Raw genomic sequence first — 23,477 nt, forward strand, 5'->3', positions numbered from 1 at the left:
AAAAAATCGTTTGGGACGCTGTAAGCGCAGATGGGCGATCTCCAATCGTTTTCATCGAGCTTGTCGTCAAAGTAAATGCGTCATATTATCGCGGAAGTGTTCTGGAAGCTTCTTCGAAGCCGTTGGCAGACAAACATTTCGATCGCAAACCACGAACGTTTCAACAAGACTCGGCACCGTCTCACAAAGCACGAATGACCCAGGGATGACCGAAAACCAACGTTCCGGACCTAATTTCGACCACAAAATGGCTCTTAAATTGACCAGATGCGACTCCAATGGATTGTACTCTCTGAGAAATTTTGGAGAGCAAAGTCAGAAGTAAAAAATACATCAGCTTCAAGACGCTTCAAGACGAAAGCCATTGTCTGTAAGTGGGCCAAAATATCGGATAAAGTCATATTCCGGCAGCTTGTGATTCGGTTTTGGGTCGTTTCAAGGCCATAGTCAAGGTAAAAGGTGGTCATATCGAGCAAAAGTGAATTGATTCTGAATTTTTGATTATTTTTACACATTCTGAACTTTAAAGCGAAGAAAAATAATTCTCCAAACCAAATTTATGGCCTTTTCTATAGGTTACACTTCGAGTGCCCTGTAAGCACTCCCGAACGCCTAAAGCAACTGACTGGTCAGAAGTGATGTCTCGGGAAGCGAGCACATTAGCTCTGTTTTTTTCCTTTAGAGAGTAAATATTGCACATTATTATCATTTTTATTTACGTGATTTTAAAGTTCTTCATTTGCCACGTATTACACAGTCCCAGGTGTTTGGTTCCGAAGCCAAAATAATGGTCAAGAAAAATTATGCTTTTTCTTTAGCAAACCAGAATTTCTGTGCTTCAATATGTTCTAAAAGTATACAATAATTAAATTTGGATACAGTTTGACATCTATCCACTTAGCAGTACAGATTTTTCTATATTGCTTTTGAATAATACTAATTTCGATGTGATCGTTGTGTGAATTTTCATCCAGTGGAACAGCGATGTGCAAACTTAGGTTTAAACACCGTGTACGTACACCTTGTGCGTACCCAAGAAAGGCACACACAAAACAGAATGAGTCAACACTAGTGATGATGAGTGATAGAAAATGAAAACTAGTGTCAAGAACCTGTGTGTATGAACACCGCGTACGTACATGGGGTTCAGTTGTGCAGACGAACATGTGTACGTGTTTTGGTCGCATTAGCACGTTCGAGTTTGCACACGAAATGTGGGTTTAAGTTGAGCACAGCACTAGAGCGAACATGGTGTTCGATGTTCATTTGGGAAGTCTGCAGACAAGAAATCAATTTGAAGGGAGAGGAGAAAGGACGCTCTTGTTCATTTCCAAACTTAGTATTTATCTCAGTCGATCTGTTGTGAGCCAAATATCGCAATTTTTGCAAATTGCTTAGAATATTTGGATCGATAAAGATGGACTGATATTAATACAGTGATGACCCGATTTTATCAGTCTTATCAACCTCATATGATTAGATGTTCGATGATCTAGCAAACGAACCAAGTAAAATTCGCGTAAGTCCTTTCTTGGGTATATTTCTCTTATCTTGAAGATCCAAAATATGCAAAAATAAAAAAAAACTATTCTTTCAAAATTTTGCATTGGTAGACTCTTTTAAGGGAAATTTATACCAAATAACCAGAAAGCGTTATAAGAAAACGTCTAGGGACTAAAGCAAAATATTTTAACAGCTTCGGTTTAATACAAAGAGAGAAAAGATATGTTCCGATTCTGTCAATGTCCTCATTGTTAGCCTACAATAAAGCAAGGGGCTGATAAAATGGGTCCCTGCTGTAATTGCCGGTTCCCCCCGTATAAAGTAGTTAATTTTTTTAACATTTAAATTTAAAAAGAAAATCATCGAATTATTAACTAGCACCTACTTGGGACCAGTTAGACACTAAATCCAAACAGTTACACAACTTATGTGAACTCCTGAAGAAACTGGCTTGTTCCAAGTGATGTCTCGGGAAGCAAGCACAGAAGCTCTAATTTTCTGATTAGAAGATAAAAACGCAACACGATCAGTACTGATTGGCTCAAATGGCACGTTCCCTATGTTGATCTGAAATTTGTGCCTTGCCATGATTTTTTTTATTCATTTCGTTTATTTGATAGGCACAAATGCGTTAGCTTGACGGTGCCAAATTCTCTTGTTTTTACATTTTGGATATCTTAAAACTAGGAAGTTACAATGTTGAAATATTTTTTTTATAAAAAAGAAAAAAAAATTACAGCTATCTTAAGACTAGAAATAAGATTCTATATACAAGAGATTTGCCGTGATTTGTCTTTTCGTCACTTTCCTGATGGGAAGTGGTAAGGTTAGGGATAAGGAAAATAACGACACAAATAACATAGATAACACGGAAGTATTCTTCACTACCAAGGGAATAAAATACACTTCTTGATGAGCGGATATATCAACACCACTGAGGGGATTGATTGAGCTAATTGAGTTTGCGATGTCAAGTCAATGCCCTGACTAAAATATTTCAATTGTGTTTAGAAAAAGCAGCAAATTCTTTGACAAACCCGGACTTCACATTCGTCAGGAAAATCATTGTTTGAACGCAAGTTTGGGAGCTATGCCAAGGGTTGGCATGTTCGTATGCAGCGAACTTGTGCTTTATCCAACTCATAGAATGTGGTAAAACTGGTTATGGACCAACGAAGTCAGTCGCAGCGCCCGCTCCAGCCAATTTGTCCGCCCATTCACTTCCAGTAATACCGGAATGACCGGGTACCCATAGAAGGCAGATAGCATTTGAGTTCAACATGCGATTACTCGATCTCGAATCTGCCTAACTACGTGCTTTCCGGTCAGCCTGACTGTCAGATCATAAATAGATTCTGTTACCGAGCATTCGTTGTTAATGTTTCGATTGTACGCCACACAGAATCGCGAAGATTTCTGCTTGGAATACGGTACAGTATCTACCAAGCGAATGAGATTGGTTTAATCTCATTTCACGACAATAGATACCACACCGGCTCGACCCTCCAACAACGAACCGTCATTGTAACAAACTTCGTATTTTTCAAGTTGTCGCTCCACAAGCCAGACTATCATTCCTCGCGAGGAGGAATTCTCACATGGAAAGTTTTCAAAGGAAAACTACATGTCAGTGTAAGATCACTGGGAGCCAGCATATACTCATCACAAGTAATTATTTGGGACCACAATCTTGTGTGGCTAGTTGCACGATTTATTGGGTTACTGTTCCAAGGCTCAGCAACCTTCAATACGGTATGCAAAAGAAAGTGCTTCTTGTTTCTGAAACACATATGTTCTATGTTCAAGAGCGCCTCTAGAGCAGCAGTAGGTGTTATCGAAAAAAACACCAGTCATCGCCATCAAGACCATCCTCTGAAGATTGTTTAACTTTTATTGGATTGTCATGTCTTCTTCTTTCTGCCACCACACAAGGCCTCGTATACCAGTATTAGGCTATGAATTGTTTAGATCCACTGAATGTACTTGGGTTTAAGTCTAAGATTTGACGACCCGCCTCTATATTGACCGAAGCCCATGCAAGCTTTCTTGATCCTGAAATCGATGTGAGCTGTAGGGTTAAGGTTGGAGTCAAGAATTACCCCAACGTACTTAACTTGATCTACGACAATAATTCCAGAGTCAAAGAGCTGCAACGGATGAGCTCCGGTTGTGTGAAAAGCACCATTGATGTTTTATTCGGATTACTGATGGTCCAATACGAAGATCTAATTGCTCAAAAACACAAGGCTTGGTGCATCAAATCAAAAAGTGTGTTAAAGTAAATACTGGGGATCATTATAATCATCGGCAAAACCATATGTTCGAATACCAAGCTCATTAAGTGTCCTCAACAACCATCTGCGACAAGGTTCCATAAAAGTGGTGACAGCACACCACCTTGAGGACATCCACAGACACTCAGTTTCCTTATCTCTACTTGTCTTAACGATGAATACAGATGTCGGTTGCTAAGCATTGCGTGTATGCAGTTCATGATAAGTGAAGGTACTTTATGACCTCCTGCTGCTTCCAAAATGGATTCGAAAGACACATTGTCAAAAACACCTTCCATATTAAAAAAAGCTCCTAAGCTTTATTGCTTTTGCGAAAAAGCTTTTTTCAATGTTGCGGACAACATTGTGTAACAGGGTGGTAGTAGACTCCTCCTGTTGATATGCATGTTGCATTGCATGCTGCGGGTAATCGTTCCACTAATTTGAGAAGGAAGGAGGCCAGACTGATCCATCTAAAATTCTTTGCTAGATCATAAGCAACGCGTCCACCTTTGGGAATTTTACAATTTTTTCTCACCACGCTAATGGAATGTATTCTGTTGCAAGAGCGAAGTAAGAACTTTTTTCAAAATATGCTTGAAGTGGCCATATACTCTTTGAAGTAGAACTAGAATGATTCCATCTTTTCTCGGAGACTTATACAGAGCAGAACTTTCAATCGCCCATTTGATCGATTCGATTCCCCTTTGTCACAATTCTACGACAACATGCCCAAGAATCAGAGCTACCTGAAAAGAACTCTTGTTTGGGTAGTCGTCAGTGATGACACCATACTGTCTGGAAAGTGAGTGTCAAAAAGACAGTTGAGTGCTACATCTACGTCAGACAAGTAATCGCTATTAGCAGTTCTAATCAAACTGACATGAAAGTCTTTCGAATTCGAAAGTAACTTATTTATTCTACTAGTCTCGTTGAAACTCGAGACTTCGCTGAGTGGATCGAAGGACATTTCTGTATGCTTTGTGAGCCAACTCAAATGCCTACGATCCGTCGCTGTGTCTGCGATTCCCAGTTATTCTCATAACTTTTTTAGTCGAATAAGTGCGGTATTATACCAAAGGATTCCTCTAGAAGCACGCATAATTCGAAGCAGATATGTCTCTTGGTATACTGCTTCTATGTGAGATTTTGTTTTATTCACGACCTCATCTAAGTCACTTGGAGATTCAATCGTCGGAAAATACCCATGAAACCTAGTCGCCAGGCCCTCTTCGTTCATTGATCTTATCTTATGATCAGATAACGACGGTTCTAATTCGTTAGGTACGAGCCAGTTTGCCAGCTCATGCGTAGTACCGTCAGAGCAGAGAGTTACATCTAACAACTCTTCTTTGCCAGTTCATGCAAATGTTAGGCATATCCCTATATTAGGTATATGCATTTTGTACTACTTAAGTATTCCATCAATTCGGTGCCTCTCAAATTGACATCTGATCTGCCCCAAATTATGTGGTGGGTACTAAATCTGATCTCCATCAACATGGAAGGGTCAAGCACAGACACTGAGCCACAGTTCTGTGGAAATTCCTGCCAGAAGAACCACATCAATTTTACAGATTACATCGTCCACCACATGCAGCATAAAACCAAAACAACATTTCCGGTGCTCGACAGACAACCGCCATGTTTCACCAAACAATACAGTATCATAAATTAATCATGTCGCACGAACCAACCGTTTCCAAAAAGTTTCACCTCGACTGCGTCATCCGTGCTTTGTCTGAGCACGAATTTGAGGAGATTTTCAATTACCCCCAGTGACATTCGGATTGCTCTGCGAACTCTGTGAAAGCCAAAGAAGAGCGGCCGAGATAAGATATCTACTTGGCCAGGGAATCTTTTTGGTAGATTTAATTTGAATATAATGTGGCCATTATCAGTCGAAAAAAACTAATTAACCTCGAAAAAGTCACAAACTAGAAGCGGAAAAAATTAAGATAAATGAACGAAACTTCGATAGTAGCGCTCTAAGTAAACCACGTAAAACCCGCTGCAGGCAATAACACAAACTTTCATTCATTAATTCATTCATTCACGAAACAAACTCTAGTCAATCTGCTCTGTGTCGAAAACAATGCTATCGCATCTTGTAGGGTTATTGAGGCATCATTGACGATACAGCTACCTAACTGGAGCGAATTAACGACAAGAAACACTTTGTCCCGCGTGATGTTGCGCAACCGGGGGTGGTGGGTGGCGCCACAAAGTTTGCCTAAATAAGATGAGATTTTAAACGCCCGCAGCCAGACAATCCGCCCGAAATTGACGCGGCTTCTTTGTGCTGCGATGGGGTAGAGGTGTGAATAACAATTGCGTGGGAAAACGCGGGTACCGTCTGATTTTAGGGGGCAATTTTTATTGTATGCCATTTTTATGCGATGTACTTTAAGTGATTCGACAGTGTGGTAAATTTGTTGCAAGGGTCTTCATAAAATTATAGTCTTTCAATGCAGAGCAGGTCACTGAATTTTCACTGACTTTGCAAACGTCGCAAGTTGGTCATGAATAAAAATGTGAGATATTCCTACATTGCATGCGAAAAATGTATTTCAAAGATTTAAGTTAAGACATTTTAAATCTAGCTGATTGCTGTTCAGCGCATTGTCGCTATTGCGAAATAAATAGCAAAAAGTAGTTAAATTCGAGTGTGCGGGAGACATAACACACTTCGGAGAAATTTAACCAAATTAGTCCTATGTTACCTTTGCAACTATCAAAAATTTCACCAAAAAAATATTTTTTTAGTACAGCGAAAAATATTGTTGTTATTTGTAATTCCATTTAAAATTCTTACGATTGTGTATGTTACCAGCATCGGCTTACTGGCAGCACTCCTCTTTGCTTTAACCAGTATCGCCTCTCCGGCTCGTACGTCTTACAAACAAACAAACAATCACGGCCTGCGATGTTCTTCTCGCGAATTCATGTTTCCATGTTTTGATCCATTCCTTCGTGCCACTTCCGCGCGTAGATCACAAGCTCACCGCAGCCGGTGCATTGATGTTACAATACCTACCAAACCTACCTACCTAGCTGAACAGCGCTGATCTGTCTGCACAGAGCAGAGGTAGTGCAAACGGTGCCGTGGAATGGGATAGCCCTCGGATCGGAATGATGCTCTGAGTCAACTTCGGACTCGAACTAACGTTCAGTCTCGCTATACCCGCTTGAGTCGGCGGTCCGATTTGAGTACAGTTGCTAGTGGCATTTCGTTTTATGCTTTTTTGTGTACGATGTAGTGGTTTGTTTTGATTTTGCATTTGGACGATAGAATCGGGTCAACCATTGTTGTGAAGTCAATCTTAAGACAATGTTGCGTTGAATGAAATCACGGACTCAAAAGCAAGGACTGTTGATCGTTAAAGTTCAGTGATGTGATGAGCTAAAGTTTTGTTATGTTTCATGATACCTGAGTGGCACATTATTGGTGTTGAACCGGGTTAAATTGGAGATAAACGGAATGGAAATGGAAAGCATCAATCTTGTAGATACGAAAATGTATCAAAGAATAAGTAACCTGGAATATTTCATTACCAGTTGAGTAGCATTTTCGAACTATTTCATCGCGAATAAAAATATCTAATATTAATCATTAATACAAAAAAAATAATAATAGTTCAAAGGAGTAACGAGTTTATTTTTTCAAATAATGAAAAATTTTAGCACAACAAGCAAAGGAGCATATGACAGCTCCAATAGAATTGTGCAGAGCAAAACCATGTTTTTTCAGGAACAGTTTAGTGATTTCAAAATAGTTTACAGTGAAGCGTGATAGCAGCAATATTCAAAAATCTTTCTCGTTTTATAACAAATTTCAATTGGTTTCTACAGTAAGAAGGAAAGTTAGTTGCGAAATTCGCCTTCGCATTTCGTCTCATCAGAATCCGACACAAACTTAGTGACAGGACTAAGCTAGTGCCGGATTGACGCTAGCTTCAAAAACGAAAACACTATTTGCTTTTCTCGGAGGTCCCTAGTAATGTAAAAGATGGGAAGATTTAAGAATTCGAACGATCCAATATGAAAGGATCCAAAAATCAATAATTAAAATTGCCATTTTCGGCTCTTTGAATCATTGGAATGGATTTTTGGATCTTCGAATCTTTAAATTTTAGATCTACAATACAATTTCTTTGGGTCTTTTTATCTCTAAATCTTCGAATCTTCGTTTTATTTTAATCTTGGAAATATTTGAATTTAACTATTTAGATTCAAAATCATACCTTACCTTTTTAAAATTTTGGATCATTTGATTTTTTAATTATCCTTCGTTCTATAATTATTGATTTTTGGATTCAAAAATCAAATGATCCAAAATTTTAAAAAGCTGAGGTCTGAATCTAAAGATCTGAAGGTTCAGAGATTCAAACGAAGATTCAAAGATTTAGAGATAAAAAGACCCAAAGAAATTAAAAGTATTGTAGATCTAAAATTTATAGATTCGAAGATCCAAAAATTCATTCCAATGATTCAAAGAGCCGAAAATGGCAACTTTAATTATTGATTTTTGATTGATTGATCTTTAAAGCTTAGGATTATCAAATTCTGTGATGTTTAGATCTTCGGTTCATTGATCGTTTATATCTTGGCATATTAGGATCGTTGAATCAGCAGATCTTTGAACTAGTGAATCTTTCAGATCTTTGAGCTTTTTGATCTTTATAACTTGATATTATTCATATTTTTTTGTCTTTTATGCATTGAATCTTTGAATGGTTAAATCTTTAGCTCCTAGGATATATTTTTTTCAATATTTGATCTTTGCCATTTTGAGTTGTTGGATCTTTAGATCTTTGGAGCTTTTGACTTTTGAGGTTTTGATCTTTGAATCTCTTGATCTTTGCGTTTCTGTAGTTATAGAATATTTTTCATATTTAATATGAGAAGTAATGTAATCACGAAAAATACGATCGGTTATCCAAAACCACGTACCAATGACACATTCCGCGCGATTGTATACCATATTTTTGTTTTCGCAATTTTTGTTCATTTTTTGTTCCACCATTACTAGGCAGTGTTGAATCATTGCACAGTTGTGTAATCGAACTTGTGAGTATCGCATACTAATTCGGGGGAATATGACGAAGTTTACAGCCTCTGTTCTTAAAAGATTACCAAATTCTTTTTTTCTATGGATGCGTTGTAACGCCACAAAAACCTTTAATTGTTTTAAGATAAACAAAATTAAAATGACTATATTTTGTCAAGTCGAGCTATTCGATTAGCTTAAGTTAGAATTAATCAAAGAATATTGGTTTTGTGATAAAACATAATATAGAGTAAACTGTTTTAATTTTATAGGCTACATAGAAAAAAATGTTCCCAAAATCGTGAATAAAGTGCCATGAATTCTGGAACAATCACGTTTTTACGTTACGAACACATGACCATGAACAAAAATCATGTGTTTTATAATTATGTTCCATTTACATTCAGTGACGCATATATAAAGCTTTTATTAATGGAGACATTTGTTTTTGTTTTGTGAACTTCAGTCACGGTTTCCGTCATATCATTACCAAATCGATTTTCTGTATATGAACTAATTCACAACATTATGAACATTATTCATAAAACCAAAGATTGAATCGTGATTTCATTCATAGATTTTGGAACATTATATTATATTTCACGAAACCCGGAATATTATTCATGAATCCTTTCAATCATCGTGAACTAGTGCATCATCCATAATACATATATGACAAGATTCGATATCCATTCACGTTGAATAGTTCACAAAATAATAAAATATTATTCAAGTATACATGACTTGATTCATGATTTCTAGCGCATTAGTCACAACTTACCATTCATGCTCGTGAAATAGTTCACAAAACCATGAAATAATTTTCATGTATTCGTGAACTAGTTCATGATTCCTGGTATAATAGCCACAACTTACCATTCGAGCTCGTACAATAGTTCACAAAAACGAAAAATATTCACATATATGCGTGATCGGATTCATGATTCCTAGTGACTAACCATTCGTGCTCGTGAAATAGTTCACAAAATCATGAAATCTTATTCATGGAAACATGTGTGCTCGTGAAATAATTCACACTATCATAAAATATCGTTCGTGTGTTCGCGGACTGGTTCATGATTCCTAGTATAGTAATTCCTAGACTGACCATTGGTGCTCATGAAATAGTTCACGAAAGTAGTACAGGATTCACAATATATCTTGTGTACTTATGATATTTCAATTTCTTGCAAATCTGCACATGATCTTGAAATTTTCATGTGCATTTTTTCTCAAAATTTGAGTTTTTCATGAAATATTATATAGTTATGTTCAGCTTCTAGCGACTAAGTAATAGGTTGCGAGCAGAAGATATAAAAAACTAGTTGAGGTTCTTCCTTATTCATTTGATAAGGTTCAATGTGATGTCTGGACAGAAAACGGAAGCTCCGCTGAGCACCAGAGATTGAATATAGAGCCACAAATCGTGTTCGTGATGTAGTTCACAAGACAAGATACCGCAAACCAGTTGCGCTATTATGAACCAAATCATCTTGTCACGTTACTTCGAATAAAAAACCCGATAGTAATTAAACGTGTCCACGTGTCAAATTCAAAAGTGAGCTCAAGAATTAAATATCACAATAGCACGCAATTAAATTATGAATATCGTGATTTAAATCATGAACATAAATTACTCTACTCATGACTAAAATAATCATGAACATAAATCACTTAGCTTGTGACTAAAATATAACGATAACATGAAAAAAATACGAAAATCGTGACTTATATCCTGAAATCATGAACATAAGTCACATTACTCTGCAAGAAAAGTCCAACTTGTGAATAAAATATGACAAAAACATGAATATAAATTACGTGACTAAAGCCACGAAATTATGAACATAAATCGTGGTACTCTGCCAGAAAAATGCGATAGTAAGTTCATGAATGAAATATAACAATATGATGAGAAATCGCGAAAATTGCGACTAAGCTCCTGAAATCATGAACATCGTCTTAATTGATATACTACAAATCAGTGCACAGTGGTCCAGAATGTGAATTTAGCAGGAATTTAAACTTTTTGCGAAAATTAAATGACAGCCGTACAATATATTTGACAAAGTTGTTGTACTTTACGAGGCCCTTCTTTTTATTTGAACAGATGCTAGGGTGGTTCTAATTTTAGCAATATACAAAATTGAACTTTTTAACGGTTCGAGGTAGAGCTTTACTATCTTCGATGAAGTTGTAGAGTAACACATTTTTGACAAATTTGCTGAAGACATGCACGCTCTAGCTTTTATACTTTCCATTGGACGAGAAAATGTAAGCTTTAGGGTGTTCCTTAAAAAACGGTTTTATTTCTAAAACTTTTGTAATTTTACACTAAAGTACCTTTTGGACAACTCTTAGATTATTTTATGGCGCATAATTTGCTTTGAAACACCAGTTACTAAATTGTTTACGTTTAAAAGTTATGAGAACTTTTATATGAAAAATATAACTTTTTCAAACAGCATTATCTTCGATTAGGGTACTTAATATTGAATACCGTTGCTGCCATATGAAATAGCTTGCTTTGTAGTATAGATCACCAAAAATGGCAAACACGATATTTTATTGTGTCTTGCAATATTTACTCAAAGAATAGTTTATTTTTAGTCAAATCATATATAACTTTCTAACGAGAGAAGCTAGAGGTTCGTATTCAGACAAATTGTTCTCCTTCAAAATATCTGAAAGTATTTCTAAAATGATCTGAATAAAAATGAAAACTGCAAAAATTATGCATAGAAAACCATTTTTCAAGAATTAAAATCATCAGGGTTTGATTTTTTTTTGGTAAATTTCTTGCAAAATGGAAAGTACACGACATAGAGTTTCACTGCCTTCGACAAAGTTTTTTAATTATTTTATTTTATGTTCTTCATTTTGCTGGAAGACAGCGAAACTGTATCTTGAACCATTAAAAGTTAATTTTCTGGTTTTAAAAAAGTTAAGACCACCCTACCCACTATTTAAAATAATAAAAAAAGTATTGTGAAGTGTAATATTTTATCATGAAAACAACACTATATTTTTTATACTGTCCACCATGAAAGTAATTTAAACATATTACAAAGGGTCAATTCATGAAAAACCAAATTTTTTAAGTAACATTTTCAGTTTTCATTTTTTTCACTATCCTTTAGATTTTTAACACATTAAAACTTTAGCTTCTGTTATTCTAAAGATATAAGCACTGAATATATCAAAAATAGCTCTTTTTAAATCAATTTTATGAAATTTTTAAAAAATATCGTCTTCACCATTTTTTGCTTAATTATTACTCCAATCATGACCTTATTTATAGTTTAAAAAGAAATATCTTTTGTTTGCCCCAATGAATTATATTGTTATTGCAAAAAATCGCATTTTTGGCGAAAAAGTGCTCATAACTTTTCAACAAAAATAGTTCGATATGTGGTACCTTGAAACAAATTATTCGCCTTAAAATAATCTTAAGGTTGTCTGAAGACTACTTCGGTTTTAACTCAACACCACAAAAGTTATTTGAATAAAACAGTTTTTCTAAGAAACACTGTAGCCTTCGATTTTAAATTTGTTTTAAAATGAAAAGTATGACACGTTTTCAGCAAACTTTTCCAAAATTTGTCGTTCTACAACTTCACGCTGAATATCATTTGGCTCCAGCTAGAATCATTAAAAAGTTAATATTTTGATCTTGATAAAATCTGAACCACCCCAACTGTTGTTTTAACAAAAAGAAGGGTTCACAAAATACGTAAACTCCTCCAAAGTCTTAGTAAGGCTAAATTGTTTAGTTTTAGTAAAATCTCAAAATTCCTACTAAATTAGCATTCTGGACCACTGTGCAGTGTGTAAGTAAGACAAAGAAAGAATCATAACAAAAACTAAACATGTCCAGGGATCAGCCACAGTAACCCAACCAAACATTGCTATGTAACGCCATGTACATTTTTGCGTTAAATAATGTTTTGAAAACACGTAATTTCGTGAATACGAGGTTTGTTATACATAATTTCAGTAACTTGGTCACGATGTTCGTAAATCGTTCAGTGCACGATTTGTGATTTTTGTTCATGAATTTATGAACGGATATTTTTCCGTGTAAGGTTGACTATACCGATTTCTTATGCGTTATCACTTCATCATAACATTATCGCTTATTCGAACATTTACCTCGAAAAATTCTAAATTTTGGCAATCTGGGCTCATTGAAAATTTCGTCTATTTTATGAATATATAATAATATATAGCGTTGTTGCAGTTGCAATAGATTAATTGAACAAAGACGCCACAACTCGATGGAACGTCATGAAAATATTATTATTTTATCAGTCATTATTTAATAATGTGTCTAATACTAATGCAGTTACGGAGGCAATTTTTTAAAGCATTTTTATAATTTGCTACTGGACCCTGGACCGGAAAATCATACTGAAATCAAATCACTGCAACTTTTTTCGGTGAGTGGTCCAACTGTAGCTGTAGCGCTTGGTTCTCGTAAGAGACGAGACGAGACGGGAAATGTCACCCACTAAAACCTTGGTTAAGTCCTATAGCAGTAGCCGGTCTTGATTGTGATGAGTATACGGTTCGGATGTGGGGAGGGGGGTCGTAGAAATTTCCTTATCGCGTAGGAACGAGCGTTTTTATGTTCGCGTTTGAGACCACTTTTATAAATTTATAAGTAAAATCTTCTCTTAATCACCGGGGAGTTTTCACGTTTGCGAGATCGCGAAGGGCTCGAACGTTTGTATGTTAACGTGTTTGATCACGTGGGCTTTTGTATGTCGCGTATGTTAGCGCGTATGTGACTTCGCATGTATAAATTTGATTATGGCGATTGTGGCGCCCTGCGACTTCTAATGTGCACAAGATATTTTTATGACGAAGCCTTATGCCTTATTACCACCAACAGTAGAGGATTACGCACGTGACCGATTAATGATCGCGTGAGAATGGGCCAACACTTGAAACCACGTTTACAAATTCTAAGTTTGCTCATATTACCCTTTTCCACGCTTTTTAAAAGGTTCTTCCTTCACATCCTTGCTCTGCCTTGAGAACAAAGACTCTTAATTTTGAAAAATACTTCAAATTTAATTAGAAAGGGAGTGGACCCTTTCTAATCAAATGTTGTTACAACACAAAAAATCAAAAATGGGCTCACTCTTATTCGTTAATAAAAAAGGAAAAAAGAATACATCATCCATCAGCAGCCTAGAGTGAAGGCTCCCGACACTGTTTTCAATCAATACAACACAACGCTGCTACGGCAAACACAATAGTCGATCAATATAAAACACAGGTTATTTGTGAGGAACAAAAACTAGCTTCAAAAACTCCTTCAAGAGTTTCAAGGTCGCAAAATACTACTATGTGACTTAACTTTTTGTCAATTCCGACAGCATAACGTGCTAAGTTACCTTACGCTTGTCCGAGCATACCGCAGACTTAGGTGATTCACATTTGAGAATTTTCAAAAGATTTTGACTCCGGCGCTGAAGACTAAGGATCTTTGAACTAGCTCATATCACTATTCCTCGGTTTTCTGTACTTTCATCCTTCACATCCTTGCGCTTCCTCGAGTACTTCATATTGAAAAAAGTGCTAATATTGACTTGATCACTGGAGCGTTTTAATGTATGCGCGGATAATCGCGATTGCATGTTTGCATGCGTGATCATATTTGTATTATCGCGAATGACACAAGCGTTTCTAGGTTAACGTGTTTAATCGCGTGGGTACTTTTTGTCGCGTATGCTAGTGTGTTTGAATTCGCTGATATATCCGCGCCGCCGTGTCCATATTCGCGTAGGCTTTTGAAGTTTCTCGCGAGCCGTCATTCTGAGGTTTAATTTTGAGAGCACGGTTCATGTGAAGGTAGAGATTAACTTACGCAATCTGCAACTATGGCGTCCTGAGCATTGCTGTCTAGTTTATATAACTACCAATGTGAGCATAAGGGCACAAAACCTAACTTTGAAAAATTGCATTTTAATGTTTCGTGTTGCACTCGTCAGTAACTGACACTAACTTGCTGCGAGTTAGATGATATATCCAAACCAACACCAAAATTGGCAACGGTTAGACACTAAATTCAAACAGTTCACAAAACGTGTGTGAATGCCTTAAGCAACTGGCTGGTACCGGGTGATGGCTCGGTTAACCAAGCACAGGGGGTTTGGGTCGAGACATCACTCGGTACCAGCCAGTTGCTTTAGACGTTCACACACGTTGTGTGAACTGCTTGGATTTAGTGTCTAACTGGAGCCAATTTTGGTGTTGGTTTGGATATATCGTCTAACTGGCAGCAAGTTAGTGTCAGCTACTTTATTTCCCTTATCCCAGTTTTTATGTCTAACAATAGACTTTTCCCTCAATTGCTTTTTTTTTTTGTTATTTCTCTTTGACAAATTTACTGGCATGCTTTCTTTAATTGTTTTAGTTAGTATAGTTCTAGTGTCATTATTTTAGTATTACACATACACATTTCAACGCTTAAACCGAACTCGTTTAAATTTGTCTTAGTTTACTAATTAATATTATTTTACTTGCGATTTAAATTCAAGTGTTGGGAAAGATTGTTGAAATTGAAATAATATGACTCATAACTGTGTGGTTCTTAAACTGTTTATTTAGTAGGTCAATAAGTAATCACATCATACAATGTTTTTATTTGTTGAGTGTGTTGAGGTCTCGTAACAACACGAACCAATGGATGTTGCAATGCAGGGTGACCCAATTGAATTACAATTCTTCAGAATACTAGATATTTTTTCATTTGAAATAATTTTTAGTGGGACCAAAACGGGAAAGCGGTGTAAATTATTCACATTTTACAAATTTATTTTGAATTTTCAAAAAAGGCCGTCTTCAGCACTCTACTCTTTGTTAATAATAACTTGTTGCAAAACAGGAGCATTCCCAAATTCTATATCTGCGTAACCATTCTTTCATTAGGCAACAAAATAAGCATTTTGTTACACAGTAACACTATCATCCACTCATTCTTCTTTGGTATATCCACCAACACAACCGTAATACATCGACAAACAGTATCCAATTTCTGTTGGTATAAATCATTGTTTACATCAGTTTTCATTTTCAGCCAATTTTGTAATGCACAGCATAACGTGCATATTTTGAAATAATTTTACTTTCTTCCCAGCCAGTCAATCGACAAACCAGTTTGCCAGTCAGAGAGCCTCATTATCAAATTATATTATGGATATTTTTCGATGCATTTGCTGCCCGGTTTCCCAGCCAGATTAGGCTTTTAATTTCTCAATGATTTCAACCCTCTTTTGTTAGTTGCGTTTCCACGAATTTCCTATATTTGTTTCCTCCGCTCACCTTCCCACCCTCTATTCACCTATTCTCAGTTTCACTCAGAGCACATTGTTTTTAAACTTCAATGTTTTATGCCAAAGAGCTTTCGTTAATAACGTTCTGCTTCGATCCATTAAGCCACGACGGAGGGCACTGGTTACGGTAGGACCCGCGTCTAGCATCATTGGTGTAAAACTTCAACCGCAACCAGTTCATAATTTCATCTAACACAATCAATTATTTAAATGCTCTAGTTCAAGCGGGGCGGGAAACAGGTGCGAACAAAGTATTTGTAGGTTCAAAACAATGTGCCTAAGCATAGACAAACAAAACAGTAGAAAAGGTGGCGCTCGCCAAATCGAGTGAACCAGCGGAGCACCTATCAATCCAACTGATGACTTTGCTAGTGCTCTTTGTATGCAAATTACCTGAATAGTTAGGTATGGTGTGTGAGGCAGTGGAGTGCAGTGATGAAATGTGATGCCTTGCCGACAACGCAAGTTCGGAAATTATAGCCCTAACTAATGATGGCTGATAGTTCCTGCTGCAATCGGTTATGATAACCTTTTAAGTGCCTTTAACTACTTCGGCCATTACGCACAACCCACGGCTCTGTCGCAGACATGAATTCCGCCATATCACCCATCAGCAGTGGCGGTCAGAAGGGTGAGCCAAATTCGTCTTCACCCTCCGACGTCGAAGTTTTTGATTTTGAGGATATTGATGAGCATATTTGCATGGTGAGCGAAATCCCCGACGATAACGCAGACAACGAAGGGTGTGGCACTCCGCTGAACTTAGAACTAGCGCTCCTGTTGAATCAAGGAATTGTGTCCAAAACTAAAGCGAACTTTGGAATTTCGAAAAACATCGAAACCCTAGCAAACAGTACAATTGAGCTTTCCCACCCCGGACCTAGCGGTAACACATCACATAAGCCTTATGACCCGGAAACGAGCAAAATAAAGTTCAAAAGAAATCCAGATTTATACCTCAGAAGAAGTGATGACGAATATTCCAGCAACGAAGATGATTACGACGACGAAGATATTGATTTTGTGCAGGTCAAACAGACCTGTTCCGCCAAGCTACCCACCGAAACGGTCTTCGAAAACGGTTCCACCGAACAGTCTCCCAGCGTAAGTGGCAGTTTCAGATTCGTTGAACCTACCACATCCTACCACTCGGCCAATGGTTACGACAGCGAACGGGTGATGTTTGAAGGTATTCCGTAGTTGATCGTTAAATTGCAAATTTGCTTCTTTTATGATTTTGCGCTTCTCAGGTAGAGCTTTAATTTTTCCAGCAGAATTCAGCTAACGTGTCCCTTTCACACCATTTCTCTCACGCCCAACCAAAGTATCTATTATGTAGGAAAAAAAGCCCATTATTTACCAATCCGGTCGACCGGGGTCAAACTAGAAACTATCAGCTTCGATTGGATCTTCGATGAAAGGTATCCGGTACGTCGGTTAAACGTTCGGGAAAATTGATTGCTTCGACCCCGCCGCCGCCGTCACGTCAGAAATGCATTCATTGCCATGCGCCAAGAAGTGGGATGCACATTTTGCCATCATTCCAACCAGTTTATAGTGTATGGATATGGGAGGTAACAAACGGTACATACTAGCTGAAAACTCTCGAATGCCAAGATCGGTTATCCGAAGATACACAGATTAACATGGCCTGACACACGTTTCAATGCGCTGTGGATTAGTCTTGAAGAGGCAGCGAGGTCTGCATGATAAATTATTCGTGTATGGATGATTTTTCACTTTGCGGGGTTCCAGTAACGTACCGCTATAAATTTTCTAATGTCAAAGCGACGACAACGGATCAATCACATATCCTTGAACCCGTCGTCAATTAATCGTGGTTGTGGTTCCGGTAAATTTTCTTTTACTGTGCTTTCGCAATTTTTTTGTTTTGCTGGTGGCGTTCGACGGGACATTGGCCTGGTTCGATTCAGGTTGTAGGCCTCTTGTTTTGTTTGTTGCCATCGATGGACGTAGATGAGCACAGTTACAACAAATAATAATGTACATTTTGTGGTGTAATTGAACTGGTAGAACTATAGAAGCGATTATATCTAATGATAAGAGTACTAGTACTCAGTAGAATATTACTTAACGTTAGATTAGAAACACAAAAGAAATTTACAAATTTCCATACAAGGAAGATATAGAAACCACACTGACTTTGAAGATTTTTTCGTAATCTTCTGTACCAATCGACTCGGCTCGGCGAAGTAAGTCTTAGTGGACCGATCCCAACCAAAATAGTTCTAAGCTAAATATTAATAAAGTCGTGGGTGCGTTTCGACTTCGTCTCATCAGCAAGCGCCACTAACTTGGTACCGTAATAAATGAATATTAGACAAGTACAGCTATCGGACCAACATGCCTGAAGTTTGAATGGAAATTTTCAACAATTTACATATAGCTACACGGAAAACCAATTCATCACAATTTCAACTAAAAAATTAGTTGAGTTTTTGGTTTCGTCTAGTTAATATTTGGGCGAACTAAATTTTTGTTGAAAACAATAATCCAACGCTGTTGGTTTGATGCTGCCAGTTTCAGTCTGGACACGAACGTTTCAACCTAGCACAAAACTTTAAAAGCCTACCTGGGCTAAAGCTTGAAACGCTTGTCTCAGCTTGTAACGCTTGTTCAGACACAATTGCATATGCGGTTACACTAGCTTTTCAGCCAAGACACAAACGACTGGAATTCAACTAATCTCATTGTTGAATTAAACTGCTGCATCGTAAAATACAATATAGGATATTTCAAACGTTTTGTTTTACCGACCGACGGATGAAGGTATTGGAATTAAATTGTTGAAATACTCCGTATGCCAGTAATTCACACGTAAATATAATATAGAGTTATGTTTCTCATAATGTTATCTTTTTATAAACTGCACTCTTAAATGAGACGAAACAGCCAAAGGTATTTAAGGATTGTTTGTAATTGATTGATGATTTCAATTCTAGATGAAAGGTATAATTTTTTTTCTATTTAGTCAGCCAGCACTACAAAAAAAACTTCATACTTATTCCACATCTGGTTTGGAATCTCAAAAGATGAAAAATAATCGTCATATTGCATATTACATTTGTTAATAATTGAAATTTTACTATATAATCAACTAAATCCGAAGTAGAATGATTTTGACAATTTTCGACAATATTTTCAACTTTCAGTATACATGAATTGAAAAAAATGTCAATCAAAATCATCCCTTTATTGAAATGTTTTAATGAAAAACTAGGTAAAACCAAAATGAGATCAGTTGAATTTCTGTTCTTTTTGTGTACTGGTTCAGGTAGTTACGTCCAAGCTTAAACAAGCTTTCCAAGCTGACAACTACCTACGTGCATAACTGTTATGCCCAGTGTGTATGAACATAGTTGCTGTCGCTACCTTGATGTATTTCAGTAAGGTGTGCATCTTGGCTACTTTGCTGTCATTTCGTATTATGTGCGTCTTGAATCAAAATCAATAATAATTTTCAATAACTATTATCTCGCTAAATTAAGAGAAAAATTAGTTACGTTTTTCATTTTTATGTTGAAATCAACTAATTAGGAAAACAAGAATTTGTTTTGTTATTTTGTGCATCGAATTGTTTTCAGTGTAGCATTTACACCACTAGGTGGCACTGTATGCATCAAATTATCACTGCAAGCAAAAATAAGAAAGATAATTTATTTGTCTACAACTCTATTGAAGACTACGAGACAATCCGGCTTTGATAGCAGAAGTTATTAAATGTCTGAGTCAGTTTTGCATAGTTTGCAGCGCATGGTTGTGTATCAGTCAATTTAGCTTTGTTAGAAGATGTTATTAAACTTTTAGCGAAGTGATGTCTCAGTTTTGCATGAGGCCTACACGCAGAAAAAATATTGGTAAAAGTAAGAGTGATCCGCTCTTAGCAAAAAAACAACCAATGTATTCAAAATAAAAGATTCATTTTCATTTGGTTGTTTTTTACTAAAAGAAAAAAACTTATTTTTACCAACATTTTTTCTGTGTGTAGAAGCGTATGGTTTTGTATCAGTACTCGATTCCCACGAACTATACATTTTTGTGAAATAATGGTTAGGTATAGCTTAATAGTATATTTAGAAGAATTTTGATAAATGATGTGATCATATTTTAGTTACAAAATATTAGTTCCGCATGTTACCGCGTACCGCGCCAACACTAACTTTTTAAAGGAGAGATAGGATTTCGATATGTTCAAAAGAATTACTGCAAAATGCCTGTTCTACAACTTTGAGAAGATACCTAATTTCTATCTTTCTTCGTTAAAAAGGTAGCGTTGGCGCCCTCTATGCGGTAACAAGTGGAACTAAAATTTTCTATCCAAAATATGTCTCATATTATTTACTATAATTCTTCTAAACATACTATTAAGTTAAACCTAACAGTCATTCCTCAAAAATGTATAGTTCGTGGGATTCGAGTACTGATATACAACCATACGCTGCTACACACAGAAAAAATGTTGGTAAAAATAAGAGTTTTTTTCTTTTAGTAAAAAACAACCAAATGAAAATGAATCTTTTATTTTGAGTACATTGATTGTTTTTTTGCTAAGAGCGGATCACTCTTACTTTTACCAATATTTTTTTCTGTGTGTAGGCCTCATGCAAAACTGAGACATAACTTCGCTAAAAGTTTACTAACATCTTCTAACAAAGCTAAATTGACTTGCCGTCTTCAACAAAGTTGTAGAAAATAGAATTTTCTTTCTCATTGTCACTTGCAGTGATAATCTGATGCATACAGTGCCACCTAGTGGTAAAAATTCGAGCTTGTGGGATTTCTCTAAGCAAATTGTCGAAAAATCCCATACAAACTTCAGCCACGTTGGTCTGGTTCCCCGATCAGAACGACATAACAGAAAGCTATCAAATTTATATCTCATGTTGATATTTATTACTCACTGTGTTATTTTTGTGATATCCCTATCAGCAAGGCAAGCAAACTTATATCAAGATTATATCTTCTGGTGATATCATTGAACTGCTAATATGATATTAATGTACGCATATAACGATGATGTTATAATATATTACATATTCTTTCACAATTATCTTTGAACGATAACTGTAAACTGTAAAGCGGGCAAATGACCAGTTGGTTAAAGCCCCAATAAACAAATCAATCGATCAACTGTGAATGATTGTTATATTACACAAATGATTGTCTATTTGCTAATACGCTGAAGCCTCTTTTTATGCTTATTTATTCAACTTTTAAAGCAAATCTTCGAAGTTTTTATTGATTTCCTTATATTTGCGTTTTCCACATGGACATTCAAAATTCCACGATTTTGAGAATGGATATGTTTTAGATGCAAGTGGTCGGAAAACTTGAGAATAAGGTGTTTAGCTTACTTGGTTGCATTTTGATTAAGAGATTACCTATTTTCTGAGACACTCGTCTGACACGCAATTTCGAATATGTGGCTTATGATTTCAATGTTGAAGCCTTTATTCAAAAAGTTTTGGAATCGCAAAGTTATCAACAAGCTATTCTAAAGAAAACAATTTTCATATAAAATTTATTTTAAAGAAGATGCAGGAAGTATCAAGCACTCCAGATGAAATAAAGAAACGCGGATTCAAATAAAAAAGCATTTTTTAAACTATTTGTTATGGTTTAGTCAAATGATTCTATAAATATTTTTTTTTAATTAATTGTGCATATTGCGAAAACGAATTTCCAGAACTTAAAAAACTGTTTGATATATACTGATTTCCACAATACCGTTGTGAATTTTGAGGATCTTCAGTCCTATTTCACCAATTTATGCGGGTTTTTCAATTAATAATTTAAATATGTGTTTTAGATAGTGCTCGAAAAAGCTAGAAACTTTAATGTAAAAATATTGAATAATTTCCTCCTTAAAACTAAATAAAATTTAGAAAAAAAATGTATTTTAGAAAACATGAAATATTATAAAATTCGTCACACCGAATAATCTTCAACAATTCCTCAAATTTTATGATTATCTGTTATAATATTCACAGTTGATAGCTTGAACTATTGTAAAACATTGTATTTCTTCGAATTTATTAGATGTGAGATAATTGTACTGGTTTGCTCAATCTTCCCTATATTAAAAATGCCAATAACAAAACCCCAAAAGCGACTTAACTAGAAATCTCAAAATGCAAGCCTCATAACTTTGGTATTTGTTTCTTTGAATCTATTCGGAATCACAAATAACATTTGTCGTATTCTCCGTAAAATAATGTAGGTAAATTATCCGCTAAATGTTACCATATCGCATCGACATTATTTCTAAAAATCGTGTAAAACATGTTAACGTACATGAGAAGCACCGAAGCGCACTATTCAGAATCTAAAAATAGCCCCACTTTCCTAATCTGAAAAGATATTATAAAGCTATTCAGTCTATCGTAATAAAGGCAGTTGTAGTAGTGAGCAAAACTGTATGAAAACAAAGCGTATTATACAACGAAAACAAACAGTTCTTTGGCTTCGGCAAAGTTCAATGTGTGCGTTCTGGAAACATCTTCTGCATCCATAATCGTTTTGCCCTTGACGAATGCGTAGAATATTATGCGAAAATTAAACATCGGTCGAAAGCAACGTCGTTGGTTCATGCAGGAAACATCCGTATAAAACTCAGAATACCCAGGTTCAAATCGCTATATCCACAAATAACAATCAGCGTGTCATATATTCATAATGACAATCAGCCAGCATGTATGCAATCATTTGACAAAACTATAGAAAGCTTGTGCTACGTGAAGCTTTTTGCTTCCAAACGAAAAGCGCCTTAATGTATGCTATATTTTTCTTTTTTATTCTATTTTTAGACCTGCACGCTAAATTCGTTGATACTATACAATAGGTAATAAAAGCTATATTGGCCGAGGGGAAACCTAACAAAATTTGTTATAATTCTGATAGAAGTCTATCACAGGTTGTCATATTCTTGATATATACTAGAAGAATTCCTGTTATGTTTTCTGTTATTTTACCAACTAACGAGACCAAAGTTATAACACAACTTGTTACCATAACAAAGTAACTCAGTCTGTAATAATTTTGTTATTTCTTTCTGATCGGGTCCCTTCAAAACGGTATATCTCAGGATGCGCCCATATTATATTGGGACGATACGTGTTTTTTATGTAAAAATGTCTGAGGAACGCGATGGCATTAAAATTTTCAAAATTAAAATATACGCATTAACTTTTAATATTTAACTGAAAAAATTGCATAGTTGGCAACACTGTCGGCAAAAAATAATATTTTTTATAGACTCCTTGAACAATTTCCTTCAAAAGTCATCTT

At 36.0% G+C, this 23,477-nt stretch overlaps 1 protein-coding gene across 6 annotated transcripts in view; it reads left to right on the plus strand.

Annotated features, from left to right (window-relative positions):
* The window catches only part of LOC131681580 (trafficking kinesin-binding protein milt), a 316,121-nt gene that overhangs the window by 240,034 nt on the left and 52,610 nt on the right, over positions 1-23,477 (plus strand). Inside the window, exon 1 of one of the 6 annotated variants that reach the window (XM_058962441.1) lies at positions 6,959-7,333. The exons of 4 other annotated variants lie outside the window; for them this stretch is intronic. In XM_058962441.1, coding sequence (XP_058818424.1) covers positions 7,258-7,333 — 76 coding nt within the window. In that variant the 5' untranslated portion in view covers positions 6,959-7,257. Of the gene's footprint in view, positions 1-6,958; positions 7,334-15,779; positions 17,359-23,477 lie in introns of those variants that run through there. One more of the 6 variants, XM_058962437.1, reaches the window with a different exon arrangement.

This window comes from Topomyia yanbarensis, chromosome 2, assembly GCF_030247195.1.
Source record: "Topomyia yanbarensis strain Yona2022 chromosome 2, ASM3024719v1, whole genome shotgun sequence".
NCBI classification, from domain to species: Eukaryota; Metazoa; Arthropoda; class Insecta; order Diptera; family Culicidae; genus Topomyia; species Topomyia yanbarensis.